At 34.6% G+C, this 17911-nt stretch overlaps 1 protein-coding gene and 1 non-coding gene across 3 annotated transcripts in view; both read right to left on the bottom strand.

Moving 5' to 3' along the window:
• Positions 1-1394: 1394 nt before the first annotated feature.
• LOC119839867 (chromodomain-helicase-DNA-binding protein 7-like) overlaps positions 1395-17911 on the bottom strand; it is a 43272-nt gene continuing 26755 nt past the window's right edge. Inside the window, exons 2-16 of one of the 2 annotated variants that reach the window (XM_038366288.1) lie at positions 16280-16489; positions 15850-16142; positions 15642-15763; positions 15218-15319; positions 9301-15124; positions 9042-9216; positions 7988-8075; positions 7476-7771; positions 7292-7381; positions 6992-7189; positions 6558-6786; positions 5790-6121; positions 5548-5694; positions 4532-5399; positions 1395-4339 (exon numbers count right to left, since the gene is read on the bottom strand). In XM_038366288.1, coding sequence (XP_038222216.1) covers positions 2063-4339; positions 4532-5399; positions 5548-5694; positions 5790-6121; positions 6558-6786; positions 6992-7189; positions 7292-7381; positions 7476-7771; positions 7988-8075; positions 9042-9216; positions 9301-15124; positions 15218-15319; positions 15642-15763; positions 15850-16142; positions 16280-16413 — 11175 coding nt within the window. In that variant the 5' untranslated portion in view covers positions 16414-16489 and the 3' untranslated portion in view covers positions 1395-2062. The remainder of the gene's footprint in view (positions 4340-4531; positions 5400-5547; positions 5695-5789; positions 6122-6557; positions 6787-6991; positions 7190-7291; positions 7382-7475; positions 7772-7987; positions 8076-9041; positions 9217-9300; positions 15125-15217; positions 15320-15641; positions 15764-15849; positions 16143-16279; positions 16490-17911) is intronic. The other variant, XM_038366296.1, reaches the window with a different exon arrangement.
• LOC119832235 lies at positions 7843-7923 on the bottom strand. The gene has a single exon (XR_005287922.1). It is a non-coding gene; the product is annotated as a small nucleolar RNA U6-53/MBII-28 (small nucleolar RNA).

Raw genomic sequence — 17911 nt, 5'->3', positions numbered from 1 at the left:
TTTCCGGGTCCTAAAGAACCTTATCTGAAACTTTCAGTGGACGGAAACGTCTAGTATTTTGGTACTCATTTTTTGTAAATCAGAAAATTGTACTCCATTTTAGTTTTGAAACCGACAACTGTTTCGGCACACAGTAGTCAGTAACTAATAATTAGTACTTCACCGAGTTCCATTTCACGTAAAACATTTTTACTCAGACCGATGTGTTAATCTTTTCATTCATGAAATAGGGTTGTAGGTTAAAAATCACTGTTTGCATTATTGGGCATTGACTCGGAAGCTTTTCAAGACGCGGACGCAGATGGTTTTTAATAATTTATCATGCCTTTGCTGAAGAATTAAAATCAGCAATAGTTTGTGAGGATAGATATTCTACTACTGCGTTTGCAGCAATCCCTTTGTTCAACGTATTCTAAATTAGTTTTAAAACAAATCAAATAAAACGACAATCTTGTTTACATGTATAATTTGTCATTATAATAATTATAAGTATCTACAATACATTCAAATAATCAAACATTACAGCAATGCAAATCGCAAAGTAATAAGAATAGGTATACGTAATAAATAATTTTATCACATCAAGTTTTAACTTACGATTCAACTGCAATCAATGAAGGCAATTTAAGTTTTGAGGAGTAAAATGTCCATTTATAAAATCACGTAACACTAAATTAAATAAAGCTAACAATCTTAATTTACGCAATGAATACATTAAAAGGTCAAAAATTAAAAGAATCAGTTTTTTCTTATTCTAGTTGCCGTTTGATTTTCTGATTTGGAATGGCATAAATAAAATTAGAAAAAATAAGTCATGAACCAATGATTATGTTATTATGGAGTAAAACACCGATTTTTATAATATCTACTGAGAAGATTAGTTTTTGAAGTTCAACTACGTTTACATGACCTAATGAAGAAATATAATATTTTACTGTGTGCTTATATATCAAACCAAGTGTTACGGCTAATAAAATTTACACTTAATAGCTCTATCATTCATAGCATAAAAATTAAATAAGTTGATAGCCAAGAGCATTATTTGATTTAAGATACTAAATTAGATATACGTATTTATCATTATTTTGAGGTTAATTAAAGAAAAAAATCTATTTTTACAAATCTTCACATATAATAAAATAATTTAAATTTGTAACAATTTAATTCTGATTATAAAATGATCTTTTATTAAACGTAACAACTTGATTTTCATACATGATTATGAAGATGATTATTATAGAAATACAATGTAAACATCAATCCGTTTTCGAATTTTCTTTTTATTACATAGTTGCAGATATTTCGCTAAAATGTGAAAAAATGCAGTCTTTATATAATGTACATAAAATATAAATGAAGTTACAAAAATTATCCTTATATTATTAGCAGTGTGATAAACATCTAACTGTGTATCAGTGTAGCGTTATACATTTTTGTAATAATTGCATAAAATAACCCAGTTACAGCCTGATCATATCAAGCAAGAGGCAGCATAGTACTTTCAGCTATATACGCCTCGAATGAAGTGTAGGAGATTTTTGAGGTGAACTATTTCTTCACATTAGTAATAAAATATAAAGAGATCTGAGCTCCGTAACCCTTACCAAGAAAAAAAAAACATCTATGTGCCAGTCACTTACATATTTTTGTTATCTAATGTAATATTTTAGAATTAATTAATCCTAATTAATACAAAATGCTACTTTCCTACACATTTTTTATTGAAAAAGGCTAAGTAAAGCAGTATATTTCTAAAAACTAGTAACCAAGTGAAGTTTTATCAAATCAGGACAAAATAACTTACAAAATACTCATAGCGTGGTTCCTCATGTAACTCAGTTGAAATAACAAAAATAAATGACAATTATAATTTTCAACCTTAACAACCAATATCATATTATTTTATTCTAACACATCATAAATGGTTGTTATCTTATTAAAATAATTTACAATTTTGAGTCATTGAAATTCCCTAAGAATTATAAGATATCCTTAGATTTTTTTAGTATTTGTATTTTTATGAATGAAATAATATTATTTTAAGTTAAAATTAAAATAACATTTAGTTACTTGAGTCAAATGATTGCCTAGTGGAACTTGATCTCAATTCCCGTCGTGGACCTGCTAGCGCTTCATCTGTAGATTTCCTACCTTTTTTACGATTACCTTTGCGATCAGCATTCGCATTCAGACTATCACTACTAGTATTTTCTTCCGAGATGTTGTCTTCTTTACGTTCACTATCTAATTTGTTATTAGAACAGTCAACAATGTGCATATTATTATCATCATGAAGGGGATTATTTATAGATGAATTTGTTAACAACGATTGCGATTTGTCTTCGCGATCAATATTTGTATGTGACGTTGTCGTTTCTGTGGGACGACTCATTTCAAAATCACTAGCTTTAATTCCAGTTTTAATGACAGTTGAAGGTGCTATCAAGTCTTCCAAGTCCATCTCTCCTGTGTGAGACGCATCCGATTGCTTCTCTCTATTAGGATTAATATCTTGGTTATCCTTCTGCTTTTTTGGTGTCGGTTGTAAAGCTAAATTCTCAGGTTCAGAACTGACCTCATCTAAGGTCCTTTTATTAGATGTATTGCCAGTATCATCAGATGTTAAACGAGTCATATAGTCTTGTTTTGACAGTTTTTCATAAGTTTCTTTTTCAGTATCTTTTGATTTCTTTGCTTCAGCAGAACTTACCAGGCTCGCACTAAGAGCTCCAGATGCCATCTGTTCTAATAACATTTTACTAACATCTATATCTTTTTTATCACCTTTTAATAATTTTTCTTGAACAGCTGCAAATTCTGGAGGCATTTGAGAACGTAAAGAATCGTAAGGCATTTTCTTCTTATCTACTTTAGACAAATCGGTTGCAGCGGCCTCATGTAATTCGGTTTCTCGTGTCCTTTTATCTACTTTCATAGTGCTCTCATAATTTAAAGGTTGTTTAGAAATTGATTCTAATAAGTAAGGATCTGGAGGTAGAAGTATTTGAGGCAAATTAGAAGATTGAGGCCTATCAGAAACTTTTTGTTGCCTTGATGTTGAAGTTGGTGTTACAACTGTTGATGATCTAGGAGTTGTTGTTTTTGAGGCACTTCGAGAACCAGAACTAACATTAGGATTATGTAGGGAAGAAGTACTCGATGTTGCCGTTAAGTTGCTTCCTAGTAAACCTAGTGTATCATACGGGGAAGACATGCCGGAATGTACGCCAAAAGGCGACAAACTGTTTAGTCCCAATTGAGGATATAACATGTTAGGATTTGTAAAAACAAATGGAAATTGTGAACTTGATGTTTTTGATGAAGAAGTACTAGTAGATTCAGGTTTTCGTGTTTTCGATTTACTATCGCTAGAACTAGCGCTACTGCTTACAGAATTCATGTCAAGGGAAGGAAATCCAGGTAAACCTAGACCTGCCAAATTAGCAAAAATATTGCCGCCGGTTATGTTTCCTAATAAATTTGGCATACCACTAAATGAATTTAAAAGCAGCTTTGGATCAAAACCAGTAAGATTCGACAATGTGGCAGCTAATGTTTTTGGATCAAAAGCACTCAAGCTGGACAAGCTAGCCAATAAAGCAGGGTTGAGACCAGCAAGGTTTTGATTCAAATGTGTATTTGATAATACATTTGCAGATGATGCGTCAAGTGTTGGGGGTCTTCCCTTTTTACGTTCTGGCATACTTGACCCACTTTGCATCGGAGAATGTCGTTGACTTCGTACATCTTGAGGTAATTTTACATGTTCTTTAATACCTTCCGTCCATTTGGAGTCTATGTCGTACATTGGATTATCAGCTATCCATTGTGCCAAATGTTTTAATTGCGGCGCTTTATGACCAACGAGCCGTTTACCCGTAACCCTGTGCACAACAGGAACATGTTCATCTGGCGATAGCCGAGGCGCTACTCCTCTTCTTCTACTGTCAACACTTGCCTGTTCAGCTAACCATTTATTAACTTTGGCTTCGTGTGAAAATGTTTTAGCTTGCATAGAATGAGACGGTTTTGGCGTTTTGTTACTTTGTTCTAAAGATTGCTGAAGAAATGATGACAGTTCTTTAGAAGACGTATGTGGTGATGGAACATTTGTAACTGTGACAGAGAAAGGTTTTTGGACAGGTGTACTTGCAGAGGTCGGTGGAGCAGCTGGAGTAACAGTAACTTCTGGAAGGATCGTAGTACTTTTTGTGCGAGGCGGTTCATACGTTGTGTTAGTAGAACTTGGACTTCGACCTTTAGCAGCAGACAAACCGAGAACAATTTCATCAAGTTTTTTCCTTTTCTTTTCCTTACCAACAATTTGTTCTGGTGCTGGCTGTAATAGAAAAATATATATATGTATATTTTTTTTTATGGGTCATCTTATAAATATTCAATATCTTATAATAAATACAATATATTAAAAAATATAATAAAATTGAAAAAGAAATTATACTTTAATCAGTCTGACTGTTACTCATGACTAACAAAATGTTGAAATCAAATAGGAGATATAAAAAGTACTTACAACATTCTTTCTTTTCATGAGTCTATTCAGTGTATCATCTAATCTACTCCTAGGCGGCGTTGCGGAAGGTGTGTCTGCCTGTGGTGTGCGGCGACCCATTGAGAAGTCTTGAGCTTCGCTTAGATCTAAAGGAGCGGATAAGTCAACCGGTGCTGCAGTAGATGGTGATGGTGGAACAGATGGTGCGGGAGATGGTGCTATACGTTGGTGGGCGGGTGGAGGAGCCGGAGTTGAACGGCGAGAACTCGAGTCACTTGATGCATCATCTCGTTCACTACCCAGAACCATGCTAGCTGCAGTGGCACTACTCGTTCGGTGGTCCCGAGTATTCGAATGTGCTGCTTGAGGTGATGACAATAGCGCATGCAGCTTAGCACGTTCTGTTTCTACATCAATGGCGATATGCCTTTTTTGTGATTGTTTACGATCCTCCGAAACGTCTACTGATGGTCCATCCTCAGTTTTATTAGCCACAGATGAGGTAGAAGCGGATGGCCATTCACAGTTTTGTACTGCATGTGCAATGTGGTGCAAACGCGTTTCAAGTGCTCGCTCTGTGAACCAATGTTCGGGTGATAACGATTCTTCAATTCTTCCCAATTTTGCAAGTGTTTCCAATTCTGATAAAGCGTCTGTATCATCTTCAGTATCACGATCGTGAACGTGTGATGTACGTTTACTACGACGTAATGACATGCGTGTCTCTGCCGCGTTATCATTACTACTTTTGTCCTCTTCATCTGAATTTGGCCTGGGTGCCTCACTTTTTGATGTTGATTTAAATTTAGAGAACCATTTTCGTGCAGATTCCGCAAATGGCATTTTAGGATCACAAAATAATTTCGAAAATGTGTCTCCTAAACCATGTCTGAAATAAATTGTAAATATAAGATTAGTCAATATGTATTTGTGAAATAAAAATAAATTCATGCACAAAGGAATAGAACAGTGGCAATTTTTTTTCGGTGATAACCAAATCCCGAAAAAAAAAATTTGCTTCTTTGATAATAACTTACTTGCACACTCCTAGCACAAGATATTTATCATGTAAAGCTGGCTGCCACCATGACGGAGTGTCGAGTGATCGTTCGCAAAGTGCCAATCGCGTCTCCAGGGCCGGGTGTGGTGCTACTTCTTCACGTAAGACACGGAGAAGATCAATTCTGGAAAAATGTGTTATTTATTATGTTACAAATATATATTTTTATGTTTCAAATATTAACAGTTAGAATTAGTTTTTTTAAATTAAGATGGTTACCTTTCTAATGTTGCAATGGCTCTCTCTTCTCCAATGGGTTCTGCTTTCAAGTCAGCTCTCGTTGGTAATTCTGCTTCACCAACCGATAGGCCACATTGTCGTTTACACATAGCCATAAAGGCTTTTAGATAATCGGTAAGAGCGTCATCACTTTTGGAATCCAATCTCGCCAAAGATCGAAATCGGTTCCAGCGTAAACTTTTAGTTGCGGGATCAAATTCGACGCCATAAGAAGCTACGGTACGCCGGAACGCCTCTTCATCGGCTCGGCTCCATCTCCATTGGGATACCTCATCTCTTACTAGTTGATCCATACGTTCTCGTCTCTCCATCTTAAATGATTAACAAAAAAATAACCCTCCTTCCAATTATCTGAACTAGAACAATTAATTTAAATGCGGTTCGCCTAGTATAAAAATAGTGTATGGTTGATTAATTGACCTCCTCCTTTTATTTTAAATTGGTTGAAAATAAATGGAGAACAAATGGATAAAGTAAATAACGAAAATTACTAAAACTTCTTTCTTCCTTCTTTCCCTGTGTGGTGACCGTTTTGCAAAGATGTGTTAAACTGTTCTGTTGACATGAAAATTCCAATGCTCATAACATACAAATCTATGTACTTATCTTTTTGTTTACAAGAGTAGATAATTGAGATAGTTGAATAAATGAGATGAATTGATATATTTTTTTATTTATTTCGAACGTATACCACGAAACATAGAGTATACGCCAAACTAGAAAAATAAACATTGATAAGATAAATACCTTAGCCCTCTGTTGCATTTTAAGTTCTTCTCGTTTATAGTTTCTTTGATATGCGGTTATAAGTCGTCGGAGTCTCGTATTTAAGTCTTGCATGGAGGGCCAAGGGTGCGAGGCGTCATCGTCGGGTCGCGGCGACGCGGACGGCGAGGCAGCGCCCGCGCCGCTCGACACCTCGTCCGTGCAGTCCTCATCTCCAACGACGCTGCCGCGCACCTTCCTCTCTTCACTCCTGCCAAAATTCACGTCCTCTTTAGTATTCATTATTATTCGATAGCGGGAACTTTAAATATTATTATAAAATCTTATTTATACATAGTTACTTTTTTATGTCAATGTTTACAAGTGTTTATGAATAGTATTTTTTTTAAACAAAGTTTGATCGGAAATTGAGTTTTATTTTAATTTCAACAATTATTAAATTAATTTATACTTACTTTATATCAGTACACTCTGCGTCATCTGGTGGTCCTAACTTTTCTACGAAACAAAGTAGTGGGTCAGACCGCATTGCTAAATAATTTTCGTAGCCATGTTTATAGGTTCCGACTAACAGTGAAACATCACATTCTGTATCCCACCAAAGGCGAGGTGGTGCACTATCCACGCCTCGAGGTACTCTCATACCCATATTACTAAAAAACCAAATCATTAGGTTAATTTTGAAAAACTTTACTTCTGCTACCCCACCTTATACTATGTATCAGCATGAAATAGCATTATAAATCATAACCTACCTGGCATGACTTCCACTTTCAATTAGTGTTGCATAGTCACCAATCACTTCATGTTTTATGTAGTACATCATTCGGACCCGCAATAGAACTCTGAAATATTTATAATAATTTTGTAAGCTATATTTAGATTTAAAAAAATATTAATTTCAAACACAATAAAGTCAAATAAAAACTTAACACTTACTTATTGGCATGTCTGAATAAGTGCTTTTTATAACTGCTTTCTAAATATGTATCACAGTCATATTTCTCATGGGAACTCCAATGATTAGGATCTTCCCACTTTTGAAGATCATTTGGTTTTGGTATATCCTTCAGTCTATTTTTCTTTTTTGCGTTCCTACCACGAGGGACTGGGTTATGTAAACCACTGTGGTTTCTTGAAATTGTCACTTCACCATTTTCACATGGTTCTATTAAATCCCATATGAAGTTTCTTATTTTTTCATCGCCCTTGTAATGTCTCAAACAGAATAATACCTACAATTGGAGTACAGAATACAATATAAATAAAACACAACAAGAATAATTGAGTCAATAAAGAGTTTTATAAAAATCAGTATAATTTGAAATAATTAACTCAGCGAAAGTCCAAACTTTCTCGGTATTAGCATGGCAATTCATCATTTTTACACTTTAGAAACAGCAGCAACATCTAAATTATACTCTTTGTTAATATATAATTATTATACTTACTATAATCCTTGCACAGTCTTCAATGACAGGAATTGACCAACCTTTGCGGAACTGATTTCTATCTACAATTTCTTCCCATCTTGCCCATCTAAAATAATGCCATAATGAGTTGTAAATATCTTACTTATATTAAATAATAAAATCATCTTTATTCAGTCCTCACAACATTGGTATATTACAAAAACCTAATACACAGATAAGACACAGGATAATGTTGTGAGAGAAGTAGTGTCTGAAGTAGACTACATATTATTCATACATAATCTTAATAACTAAGCAAGTGCCTTAATCTAAACAAATCATGACAAAGTATGAAACAAATTCGCTTTCTACAGTCTGTATCTGTATGCTTAGATATTTAAAATTACGAAACAGATTTTTAAGGGGTTTTTTTAATAGATAGAGCGATTCAAGAGGAAAGTTTTTATGTATATAACGGGTAATCGGGGGTTTCGCTAACGGAAAACATCTCCGAAGAAAGAAATATTCACCTCCGCGACAAGCACAACGTTTATTTTTTTAACAAGAATCAAATCAATACAAAATATTGAAGAATAACTAGAAAGTATACGGATTTCAAAAATGATAAAAAAATGAAATACGGTAAGGTTGATTTAGGAGGGATGCACAACGTTTTACGTCCAAGTCCAACAACCAAGAGAATATTAATCTGTTCATTGTCCCCTTCCTTAATTCAAAACGTAAGCCTCTAACCATAGACAACAGATAGCTACCACGATCTGTATCTAACTTACCCAAGCGCACTGCTTGGCGTTTCTAAAAATTAAATAATTCAAACTTAATTATTATTGTCTCGGCATTGATTCTACAACATATATATCAGGTATTATTGTATACGCACGAAGCCGGGGTGGGTCGCTATTTTATTATATATTTCTTTACTTCAGTCATTTGCATTGGTTATTATTGTCTTGATTTTATAAAATACTACTATCGTGTATTTACAATAATAACCTGTCAATGTGCAATATTGAAGAATAAAATAAAATATGCAAATACTCGATTTCAATTGCGCTTTCTAATTTGAGCTTACCCAAATGTAAGAAGACCTCTTTCAATTTTGAAACACTCCGATCGCGTCCAGGATCCATAGACTACCTCTTCATCTATTGGCACACCTTCATGTCTTGGTACATAATCATCACTAGCATATCTTCTGCCTTTTCGACCAAGTTTTTCTTTCTTCCTCTTGCTTCTGAGACTAATACCTTAAATTAAAAAAGCGAAACGTAAAAACATGAACTGAAGAATGTATTAACACAATCATCAAATAAAATCCAATAACATCTTACCATCTTCATCATCTTCTGAATCTGGCGTGACTTCCATATCAGACATCTCCATAGGACCATCATCATGCCCATACCGTTTTATAATCGTCCTTTTCCTGGGTTCAGTTACAATCAGATCTTCATCTTCTTTCTTCTCTGTAGTATCTATTTCAGCTTTTTTAGCCCATTTGTTCCAGAAATCAGGATCTCTTATATCAATATCTGATCTCTGATCGGTAGCTGCAAAGCTTGCTTTTGAGAAAGTGGATCCTTTTTCAGATTCCATTTGAATAACTTGAGTTCTTCTAGCTAATATCATTTCTATGTCTTCTTCACAAAACTTGTCTCCTGCATTATCTTCATCCATTACAGCTCCATAAGCTCCTTTTTTTAATAAATCTTCAATTTCCTTTTTGGACAATTGTTTTAAGCCAGCTTCTTTACCTTGCGCGGTATTCATACTTTGTAAAATAGCTTTATCAAGACCAAGTTTTAAAGAGGCTTTGTCGAACATTTCTCTTTCGTATGTATTACGACAGATAAGACGATATATTTTAACCATTTTCTGTTGCCCAATACGATGACAACGAGCTTGAGCTTGTAAATCATTTTGAGGATTCCAATCACTATCGTATATAATAACAGTATCAGCAGCAGTTAAGTTAATACCTAGCCCTCCAGCTTTCGTACATAATAAAAATACAAATCGATCTGAATCAGGTTTAGAAAATCTATCAATTGCTTCTTGTCTTAAGTTACCTCTTATACGTCCATCTATTCGTTCATATGGATATTTTCTAAATACCAAATAATCTTCTAAGATATCTAAACACCTCACCATTTGACTGAAAATTAAAACTCTATGTCCTCCCGCCTTAAGTTTGGGTAAAAGTTTATCCACTAAAACCATTTTACCAGACGATTGAATAAGTGCTTTATAGTAGGCCTCTTTATCTTCCCCATTGGTTTGTTTATAGTCGAATTGGATTTGATCTTCGGCACCATTAAGTAGATACGGATGAATACAACATTTTCGTAATTCCATCATTGTATTCATTAAATTTGGTATGTTCGCTGCCGATGCAATACCCTTTTGCAAGAAACTGAAGTTACGTTCAAGTATAGCTCGATAATATTTCTTTTGGATATTAGTTAACTCTACTTCAATGATAGTTTCTTCCTTAGGTGCCAACGTTTTTTCCACATCTTCTTTTAATCTCCTCAACATCATTGGTTTTAATAGTGCTTGTAGTTTTACCACTTCCGACTCACTTTTAAGTTGACCAAATTCTGTTAAAAATGCATCACTACTAGCAAATTGAGATGGTTCCAAAAAATTTAAAAGTGAAAATAGTTCATTTACATTGTTTTGTAGTGGTGTTCCTGATAAGAGAACTCTGTGTTCTAAGTGCAGTTGCCTTAAGCCTTCTAACAATTTACAATTTCGATTTTTTAAGCGATGTGCTTCATCTATGACACATATTCTCCAATTAAATGATCTTAATTCCTGGAAATCTGTGACAATTATTTCAAATGTAGTAATAAGTACATTGAATTTCGTTATTTCTTTTATTGGCTCGCCATTTTCGTTTTTGTAAAAGAATTCATATTCCTGTATCATACTTTTGCTTTGTTGTGAACCATGGTACACAATAACATTCATATCAGTCCAACCTTCAAATTCTCTTTGCCAATTAGGAATGGTTGATAATGGAGCGATAATAAGAAATGGTCCGCGAATGCCATATTCCCAGACAGAGTTCACAAAAGTTAGACTTTGTATAGTTTTACCTAAGCCCATTTCATCTGCTAGAATACAATTGCGATTATTATGCCAAGAAAACAGAAGCCAATTTAATCCTTCCAATTGATAAGGCCTCAATGTGTTTCCACCTTTATACAAGGGTGACTCTTTTAATTGTGACCAATGATCAGGTGAAGGTCGTTTTTTAAATTTCCATTTTTCTTTAGGTGGTACTTCACTGAATACCTTGTATTGTTTTATTTTATCCACATCTATATCTTCTTCTAATTCCCATGTACTGTCTTCATATTGTAAACTTTTCCATTTAACAAGATAATGTTTAACTACCGTATTATTAGCAGGATCTTCATTTTCTGACATATCTAAAATTCTTTCTACTTCTATGTAATCAGGATTAAATGGTTCATCGTCTAGGAGCTCGAAAATATTCATCTGTTGTGCTTGCTTTTGTTTAAATCGTTTTATCTTTGAAAATATTCGTTTATCGCCTTTATAAAGCTCTTCCTCAGTTTTCCACTCACAATGCAAATATGAAAAGTTTCTATATTTGACGAAATATTCTTCTACATCAACAATGATAGGCTTTTTGTCTTTATCGTCTTCGGTACCGTTGTTTATTTTATCTGATTTAATTTCTATTTCTTGTTCTGGATTTTCAACCTTTTCTTGATTTATAACTTGGCTTTCATCTGCGTTTTCAGTTTTAACTTCATTTTCTGTTTTATTGGATTCGCTTTCTTCGGTAATGGTTTTAACATCATCAGTTACGGATCCAGATTCTAAAGGAGGATTTTCAGTATCGGCTTTAGGAGGCTGCTCAATTAAGGGACTTTGATGTTTTATTTCACGTTTACCCATTCGACATGCCAAAACATGTTGTACTATCATAGAATCTTCTTCAGTTATATTTACATACATATAGTTAGGTTTTGGGGTCCCTTCAGGCCTGTTAAATTCTTTAATATCGATGTTCGAATCATCTAAATCACGTTCTTGTCGAGGTGCTACAACAGAAAATTCATCATCTGATAACCGTAACATTACATCATCGGTATATTTTTTTCGTTGCGTATTCCTCGCAGATCGTCGTTTTAAGCTATCATCACCTTCCGGAGGTGGTGATGGCGGAGGTGTCGACATTAAGTCATCAGGCTCTCCGTCGGAATCTGGTATTAGGCCACCTCTTCGTTTTCTCTTGCCAGCCGGAGTTCGTTTAGTTAAAATCTTTTTACCACTACTGCCTACAGAAGCCCGTTTTTTTGATGCTTTTTTCTTTCCTGTCATTAGGTCAAGATCATCATCTCTTTCAGCCTCTTTTTTCGATTCAGCTTCTTCCAATAAATCCTTTATAGCTATTTTTGACACTGGTATATCGTCGAAATCAGTAACATTTGTGTCGTCTAGTGAAGGCAAATCTGAGGAAGATTTTAATGTTTCATTTAGCAACATACTTTTATTTAAAGTTGTGTCGCTCATACTAGTGTCAATATTATCTTTTTCTAACACATCATTACTCGTTGTTGTGTCAGCCTGAATTTCCGACATACCTTTTCTCATAGCTCTTTTTCTCTTCGGTGCATTGGGATCTTTAGGTACACGTTTCTTACGTTCCTTAACAGGTTTATCACCCATTTCCTTGGCAGGTTTGGGTTCTTTTGGTATTCGTGGTTTTCTTTCCTTGCTCTTCCTGGGACCCCGAACTTTCTTAATTTTTCCGGATTGATCCATGGATAGTGCACTGCTATCTAAATTAGACGTATCTTCTACCATTTCTGTGTCAATCTCTATGTTTCCCTGTAAACCTGTTCCTGCTGTTACACAATCTTCTGATACAGGTAATTGATCTAAGGACTGGGGCATAGAGACCAATTTATCCTTTTTAACGCGAGGTTTTCGGGGTTTGGCAGGGCCTTTTCCTCTACCTCGCCCTGTAGTACTAGTTACTTGAGGACTTTCGACCATTTTTGACCCATAAATAGGATTTTGCAAAATACAATTTGGACCTCCACTGCACTTATCGTTTGTCTCATGTTGTTGCAACATGGATAACCTTTCTTGTAAACATCTTACCTTTTCTTGGTTTTCATTTGAAGGGAGTAAACAATATATTTCTTGTATTTGCTGCTGTAATGACGCTCTTTCTTGGTGATGAGATGTTGCATACAAAGGAGGTAAATTAGGATGTGGCATACTATTGGATCCCATCATTATTACATTAGGACTTATATTATGTGGTGTAGTCGGTATCATATTAGATTGGTTTGTAGGTATATGGGAGGCCATATTTGGGTGTACATTTCCACTAATAGGTAATCCTGGTACATTTGGTGATGATGTAGATTGAGTATTGGTAATGTTACCTGAGGAATTATGAATATTTGGCTGAATGGTGCCAATCATATTAGGGTTATTTGACTGCATGCAATTTAAATTGGTTGGTGGTGCATTATGAATTGGCACGCTTGAAGTGACTGTATTGGGGAGATTATGCTGTACTGAATGTGAAGACTGTACACTAGTAACTGATTGTGTAACAGCTGAATGTGAGCTTTGATATGAGGAAGAGACACTCAAAGATGTGTTTATATTGACACTGCTTGGAACACTCATACCCAAATTATTGGGCATTGCAGATGGTATCATTGTTTGAACATTTGGGTAGTTATTATTTGGATAAGGTTGATTTCTGTCTATACTTAAAGGTGATGAATTGTCATATTTGCTACTTATATTGACAGGAATTTGTTGAATAGATGGAACAGGTGATGGTTGTATTGCAATTGGTGGTTCATTGCTCACTTCTTGATTTACAGATGTAGATTTGGATCCATCAGGCTTCTGTCTATCCTCATTATTAGGCTCGCCACTTAATTGATTAACATCCACGTTTTGTGAATTATCATCAGCATTTGAAATAGTACTTGATGTTTCTGTTTTATTCTCCTCTCTAATTACGATAGGCTGTACAGTTTCTTCACTTGTCGGCTTATTATGTAGCACTTTTTCTTTATTCTCTTCATTATCAGTTGCAATGGGAGATTTAATGTTAACTACAGGGGCTGCAGGGGAGTTACTTGAGACCATTGCAAGATTGTGCTGAATATTACTCATAACATTGGGCGACAAAAACATTTGTTTAGTAACATCCTCAGACTTTTTGTCAGTTTCAATAGTAGTCTCTTTTTTTGTTTCTATATTAGATTTTTGGTACGGAATATTTTTATTCACTTCTGGAGATACAACAGCCTCAGCAGGTTTCACAACTGCAGAATCAGGCGACTCCATAGGCACCATATTACTTAATGGTGTTGGCATTTTGTTTTGGTTCCATTGTGATGGTGCAGACACGATATTATGTCCAATTGCAGGAGATGACTGATTACGTTGAAACGGGTAGTCACCACTAGGTGGTAGAACCATTTGCTCTAGAGCTTGAAGCGTATTTTGGGATGAGTATGTTCCTGAAACAGGTGGAGGAACAGATGTAGCAGGAGATTGTACCATTGCACGAGTACTGTGAGGTGAGGCACTCGGTCCCTTCACAGGTGACATCACTGGGCGAGGAGAAACTTGAGGTTGTGATTGTGGTTGTTGTCTAGGCGATATTTGGGCTCGCGGTGACATTTGTGGCGACAATTGTGGAAATGGTGGTCGATATTGTGGACTTCCTGTCTCCAAAGAAGGTTTGACAGAACTGTATTGATTAGAAACATTCACATCAAGAGGATGTTGCACTTGGTGAGGCTGATAATTCATTGGTACAGAATGATGTGGGGCAGCATAGGGCATTTGCGAAGGGTGACCTGGTCCAACAGGAGCAGGTGGTACCAATGGTTGTCGAGGTACATGGTGAAGAGGTGCTGCTGCATGATGTAAATGTGAATTAGGATGACTTTGAATTCCTCCTGAATGACTAGGCATATTTTGATGGGTTTGATGTTGAGGCATTGCACCATGACTTTGTTGACTATGAGGCAATCCATATTGATGTGAATTTACATCCATCTGTGGATGATATGTGGGATGTTGTCCAATCCTTGTTGCTGTTGGGGGATGCATTTGTGTATAATTGGGATAATTCTGAAAATAAATTATTTATGTTATTAAATAAATGCGAAATGATAATAAGAAATATACATTTAATTATAATAAAACTGGTAATGAAATTCATACTTGTTGCTGGCCATATATTTGTTGTGATGTAGGCTGAGGAAAATGTGGCTGTCTTGGCAGGTATGCACTATTTTGAGGCTGCAGTCCCCCTATTCCTCCACCCTTTAGAATAAAATGTAAGTAAGTAGAAATCATACAGATAGTACAAGATTTTAATCATTTTAAAAGCATAAGCATACAAATTCTATAAAAGTTAGTTGTATAAATCTGCAAGATGCTGGTTGATAAGGACTATGTAAGATTGAAAAAAAAAAACAATTTGTCCCCTAAAATAATTAATATATTACATTGTTTAAAATAAGTATGTCTCTAAATAATAATGTGTAATACATATTGATTGTTTGATCTAATATTTTATTTTATTTATAAATTAATAATTATCAAATTAAACAACTTCAGTTTAACAAGGTTAATTTCATTGTACCTGTTGTGGGGGATACTGATGCATTTTTTGTTGATGTTCATAGCTATGCCTATATCCTGGTGCTATTGGTGAATATCTATTAGCTCCTGGTGCACTGGACCAGACTCCCATGTCTCCAATGCCTAAAACCATTAAAGAATGAAAGTGATAAATAAAAATGCTAAGTTAGAAATATAAATTAAATGCTTTTACTTAAACACATACAAACCTTGTTCTGACATTGAATACATCGGATCTGGTCCAGGATGGTAGCCAGGATAGGCATGGGATGGGTGTACATGGTGGGATGGATGAATGGGTCCATGAGGAGGTTGAGGTAAACGTGGTCTTGGAGAGTAACCACTGTATTCATGATAATCTTGCGAGGGTGGCCCCGGCCCAGGATTAGGCACTGGTTGTGAACTGTTGGGTAATCCACCAGCACCTCCACCCCCAAACGAAGCCAGTTTTTGTATTGATCCTTCTTGGGCTACAGTGTTGGAATTATATGATTGCCTGTAACTAAATATAAAATATGTTGAATTATTATAAAAAAAATCTCATTCTAATCAATGGTAATTAAAAAAGCCTGAATTAAAAAGTAATTTTCTTGTAGATTAATATTTTAATACATGTTAAAGTTAACATAACAAAATCACCTATTATCTGAAGAATCTTTGTTTTCACTTGCTACCCCACTGGTAGTATTACTGAAACTGTCTGATCCACCAAGATCGGTAAGACCTTCCAACATACCGCTTCCATCATCACCAAACAAATTATATGAGTCCATCACTCTCCTAAGAGTGAATTAATAACATTGACTCAAGTTGATGTATCCATAAAAATTTGACAGCACCCATTTTATTCTGGAATAATATATCAGTATTTAATTTTAACTTATATGACTAACATCTTTGCTTTTTAATGGGGCCACAAATCAATAGATTCAACATTCATTAAACACTGGCTGTTCACCCCAGCTTCACTCATAGTACAAATATAGCCTATGTCACTCAGTGAAGAGTATCCTACTAATGTTGTAAGAATTTTTTAAATTGGTCCTGAAGTTTTTGTGTTAAAATGTTGTGTGCGATTTGTAAAATACATTTATTTATAGTTTTAATGTAAGGATTTAAAACAATAGAATGATAAAACTGACGACTCTACATATGTATACTCTCATTTCTTTTTATTTAACTTTCTTAGATTCTTGTTAATTAAGGTATATTAATTGTATATAATTAAAAACTATTTCATAGGATTGCTGCTCACAATCGGCAACAAAGTGCAGCAGCAGCAGTGGACATTAAAAGGCTTATAATAAAGATGATGGTGATGAAAAATTATTTCCAGTCACTTAAGATTTATGGCCCAACACTCCAAATCATACTTATTTTATAAATATATCATGTTTATAATAATTTACTTTATTGGTATTTCGACTAATATATTACAATTTACAATTTTACAATTTATCTTTATTTAATTTTAAGTAACTCAGACTCATTTTGTTAGTAACAATTAATTCTTAAAAACTATGTTAGTATATTATGTCTTAAATAAAATAATTGTGACTACTAGGTATGCCAGCCACTACTACAATGCTAATGCTATCTTCTGTAATATAAAACCACAGATTTTATTGTATTCTTTGAATAATCTAAACATTTTATGAAACTGGAGAAGATATCAATTATTTACACTGAATAAAACCTAAAAATACCAATGGACTTATCTTTGTACAAATAACACTAGAAAAAAAAAAAATTTGTCTGTCAGCAAAAGCTACTGGATGGATTTAGGTGAATCTATTTTTCATATGAGACCTCAGTAATATACAGGCAATAATAGAGTTTAATTCGAATTTACACACCCACAACTGTAATCCATAATTTTGAATGAATTTCTTCAAGTACTATAGCTATAAATTATAGCTTAAAATACCAAAAACACATTATCACTTAAGATTACTCTCCTATGTTTTGCAGTTATGATGAAACTTGGTATGAAGATAGAGCTAAACGTGGGAAAGAACAAACCATACTTTTTAATGCAAAAAAATACTCCTTACCACCTTGTCACGCGATACAAGCGAATTCTACATGGGTGAAATGCTAGTAGAAGATAATTTAGAGTCAATTTTGTGTTTATAAATACACCATCCATCACATAAGACTGCTTCATGCTTACTTACTGCTTCATACTTGCTTATTTAATTAACTAGTAACTATGCTAGTAAAGCCCTCTCTCTTGTGACTGATCGTATGTTAAAGACAATCCCCCCCCCC

Source organism: Zerene cesonia, chromosome 1 (genome assembly GCF_012273895.1).
Source record: "Zerene cesonia ecotype Mississippi chromosome 1, Zerene_cesonia_1.1, whole genome shotgun sequence".
Classification (NCBI taxonomy): Eukaryota; Metazoa; Arthropoda; class Insecta; order Lepidoptera; family Pieridae; genus Zerene; species Zerene cesonia.
The sequence above is the reverse complement of the archived record's forward strand: the minus strand, read 5'-3'. Positions and strand labels throughout refer to the sequence as shown.